The following is a 3894-nucleotide window of genomic DNA, read 5'->3' on the forward strand; positions in this document are numbered from 1 at the left end:
GAAACGGGGCGGCGGGGGGAGCCTCGGGGGGGCAGCCGGGACAGCAGGGATGAGCAGACTCCGGAGTAGCAAATGAAACTCCCCACCTGTAGCAGGAGCTGGGGGCAGGGGGTGCGGGGCTAGAGTGTAGCAAAAAACCCGGAGCAGTAGCAGAGAAAGCAGTGGGGCTGGGCAGCAGCAGCCCAGATCCTGAACCCGGCCAGGAGAGGGTCCCTCGGAGGGGCTTAGAGCTCAGGGTCCCAGGTTTTCCCCTGAGGCACCCAAGTAGATGGTGAGGGTCCTTTCCAGTGAGGTGGGGTGAAAACAAGGTCCCAGTCCAACGCCTGCTTTTATGAGCAAAGGCTCACCCACAGTAAGGAAGAAGCAATACAGGGCTGGGCTCTGGCTGTGGCAGTGAATTCTCCCCGCATAAGCAACAGCTTGACGGTCCTCCTCCGATGTCGACAGAGAAAGGGAGCTAGGGGCTTGGCCCCATCCCCTTTCCTCAGCCTAAAATCTTGTGGTAACTCTGCCCTTCCCAAGTGAAAATCCCTCAGGTAAGAGAGTAGCCAGCTGCACCCTTCCCCCTCCTCCTCCCAGCCACGTCTTTTGTTCTCTTAAGTATGGGTAGTTGTTGTTTCTTAGCAACAGATAGGACAAAATTCCAAGAGAGAAAGAAACAAAAGGAAAAATCCTAACCTTCAGTAGTGACCCACCAGAGCTTCATGTGCAAGTGCAAAGTGATTCTTCTAATAAAACAGATGAAATTCTAGTAATTTAAATCACCTGACCTTTACATCTGTTGGGAACAAAGAGGAAACTTGTTAGCCAAAGTTTCTTATCTACTTTTCTGCAGAGACCCAAAAAGCCCCCAACCCTCTCTCCAGTCAAGCAGGTGTGGTGGATGTTTCCTTCTGCACTGCACAGGTGAATCAGTGTGTGGAACTGTCTTTGGGTGAAATGAAATGTTTGGCTTTGGTTTATGTTGCAAATTTTAGTTTTAAAAGATGTATTTGAGGGAGGTTGAGCTTGTGAATCTCATCTTGCTGCCATGCCAAGTGCTCTGGTGTGTGTGGCCTGACAGACGTAGTTAAATACTGTCGGTGTGATTGTGGCTGTGCTGAAATCCATGGAAGTGAAGTTGTCTAAAGAAATTAATTCCAGAATAGATCTTCCCCTTCATTCAGCAGCTAGAAGAGATGAAATCCACTCACACAGTGGATCACTGCAGCCACCATGGAGGTAAATAATGAGTGCACTTGGTAAAGGGGAATTTTAGACCAGCTAAAAGTGTAAATACCTTGCTTTCTGCAAAGAAACTAACTCACTAACCAACACACCTTTATTTCTTCTCATTCACCTTTTGCCCTCTCTTCTCTTCCTCTCATGCTCCTGAACTCCTGAGCAGGCATCATCCGATCGCCGAGGGGAGTGGGAAATCCAGCCGAGCCGGCAGACAAATACCTCGTACTTGACATCTCATTTGGCTGCGGATCGACATGGAGGATCAGTGCAGGTACCTCTTCCTCCTGTTGTGTGCAGCCTTTGTGTTAAACCCCCTGAATTCTCCTCAAATTGCAGCAATGTTGCAGTCAGGAGAGCGATTTCACTGGTCCTGTCCCGTATGTCATGCTCAAGCTGTGGTTTGGGAGGGACCCGAGCTGTGATGTCCAGCACCGTGGCTTTTACTGTTTCAACAAATTTTTTTAAGCTGTTTTGAATTCAAATTTGTTAAACTGAAGACAGAAAGGAGTGGTATTAGTAGGTCTGGTCTATAAAGCACCCTCTACCCTATGCTGGAGGTGCTCTAGGGCAGTACAGGAAGCTGAAGTAGGATTTGTTGGACATTATCCCCATTAATGTTGGGAAAAGAGTTGAGCTGTTCCAAGGAAGACTACCACCAGTCTGAGGGCACGGTGGGCACAAGGTGGATCTCCAGAGGGTTCCACTGGAAGGAGATGAGCAGAGGATGTGCAACAGACAATGTTGGCACCAGCACTACCAGTCTTTTTAAATTCCTGGAAAATTCCTGAAAAATTCCTGTTCGTGAAGCCTTACCTGTCCTGGTTGTCACTCAGGCTCACTGAGGGACCTTCTGGCACTAAAGCCAGAGTGAGCTGGCTGGACAAGGTGGAGAGAAGGTGCAGGAGTCATCCAAGCAAACCAGAACTCTGATACCGCTGCCTCTTTGGCAGAGCTTTGCTGTGAGAGCTGGTTCTGCTGTCAGACACAACGCCCTGAACACTGGCTCTGGTGAAATGGGAATTAGTGCTTGGAGCAGGACAGAGCTGAGCCAAGGAAACGGGTAGTGCAGGATGTCCCTGAGGAAAATGCAGATTAGGTTGACATTTTTACTTATTCCTGATACTGAGTTGGGTTCAATGCGTTTTTGGCTTGATTAGCCATGGTCCTCTTAATTTAAAGATATTTTACTGGGTAGCAGAGAAACAAAGATAAGGTGGACCTGATGAATGTGTAGCTGCTCTCAGATGTGAGCAGAGAGTGACCCAGAGAAGTGTCCCAGGTCAGGCCGGATGGGGCTTAGAGCAACCTGTTCTAGTGGAGGTGTCCCTGCCCATGTCAGGGGGTAGGATTAGATGAACTGTAAAAGGTGCTTTCTGACCCAAACCATTCTGTGATTGTGCAACTTCAGCACTCAGAACAGAGTAGACGTTTTTATTCATATTTTTTTATGTGAGGGGAATGTTTCCTTGTGACAGCAGGACTGAAGCAGCCCTAGGAATCAGATGGGAAGAGTTGCCAACCTGAGCAGTTTATGAGCTCCTTGTGCCACTGTAAGCACTAAAATCCTGCTTATCTGCAGTTGAGAACAGGAAATGAGCTGTGTGTGGCTGCTAAACTGCAGAGGCTGGAATTGTTCCTCAGCAGACGCCCCAGCTCGTGCTGGACCTTGGCAGGTCAGCAGCTTCGAGCCGCCATTCCCTTTAAGGTGGAATTTGCCACATGAAAATGAAGTGGCGGCACGTGAAAAGTGAGGAGGAAAATCAAAGCCTTTTGTAAAATGGAATTTAACAAGTAGCTGAACAAAGTGTGGGAAGAGCCCTGGGAACAGCGCGATTAAGTGCCAGCGCTCTGCAGAGCTGCATGGGAGGTGTGGGGGTCTGGAGAACCTGGGGCAGCCCAGGCGTGATGAGTCAGGGAAGGGGTGAGGACCAAGGAGTTGTCACTCAAGGAGAGCTCTGAGCACCGTGAGCCAAGTCCTGACCTGTCCTGGCAGAGCCCGAGGGGCCTGGTTGGCAGAAACAGCAGCTCCTGGTAGGACTGAAGTGTTCAAAATTAAGGTAGCGTGCTGACTAGGGGACGTCTGCACCAAGGGCTTCCTTCCCTTCATCCCTGGTGGTCAGATCATCTGGAGCCACCAGGAGTTCTGGGTACCACCCCTACCTCCACCCCATGGGAGATGCCTCCTTTTACCGTATAGAAAGGTGAAGAGGAGAAGCGGGGGGTGGAAACCGGGCATCCTTACAGCTCTGGAGCCAAGAGCAGCTCCTGGTTTTCACAGCAAGGTGCCGGAGCTTGTGCTAACATCCAGGTGAAGCATGGAAGGCCCGGGCAAACTTTCATCCCATGCAGGTTGCTTTGGGGGTTGTTGTGGTAATGAAGCAGTGATTAGTTATCCAGAAAATTATGTGGATGTCTTGGTTCGAAAGACAGGTGTCTGCCAAGGAAGGTGGGAACCTGCCTTGGAATGGAGAGTATGACCCCCTTCCCTCTGAATTATATAACTTTGAAATTAAGGGAAAAGGAATAGCAGTTCTTTACTAGTATGTGTGTGGGTAACAAGACAAACAAACACCAACACCGGCAGCACCAACGAGCAGCAGCAGAGCCCAGGGCCGGCCTCTCCCGGCCGCAGGCCCTTTCCCCTCGGTGCAGTTCCGCTCGCGGCCGCCA

General features: G+C 50.2%; 1 protein-coding gene across 4 annotated transcripts in view; it reads left to right on the forward strand.

The window, feature by feature from the left end:
- The window catches only part of CSNK1G1 (casein kinase 1 gamma 1), an 89765-nt gene that overhangs the window by 75179 nt on the left and 10692 nt on the right, over nt 1–3894 (forward strand). For all 4 annotated transcript variants that reach the window (XM_017731103.1, XM_008631254.2, XM_017731104.1 and 1 more), the window contains exon 11: nt 1388–1495. In XM_017731103.1, the coding sequence (XP_017586592.1) occupies nt 1388–1495 (108 nt within the window). The remainder of the gene's footprint in view (nt 1–1387; nt 1496–3894) is intronic.

Source organism: Corvus brachyrhynchos, unplaced genomic scaffold, assembly GCF_000691975.1.
Source record: "Corvus brachyrhynchos isolate BGI_N302 unplaced genomic scaffold, ASM69197v1 scaffold164, whole genome shotgun sequence".
Taxonomy (NCBI): domain Eukaryota; kingdom Metazoa; phylum Chordata; class Aves; order Passeriformes; family Corvidae; genus Corvus; species Corvus brachyrhynchos.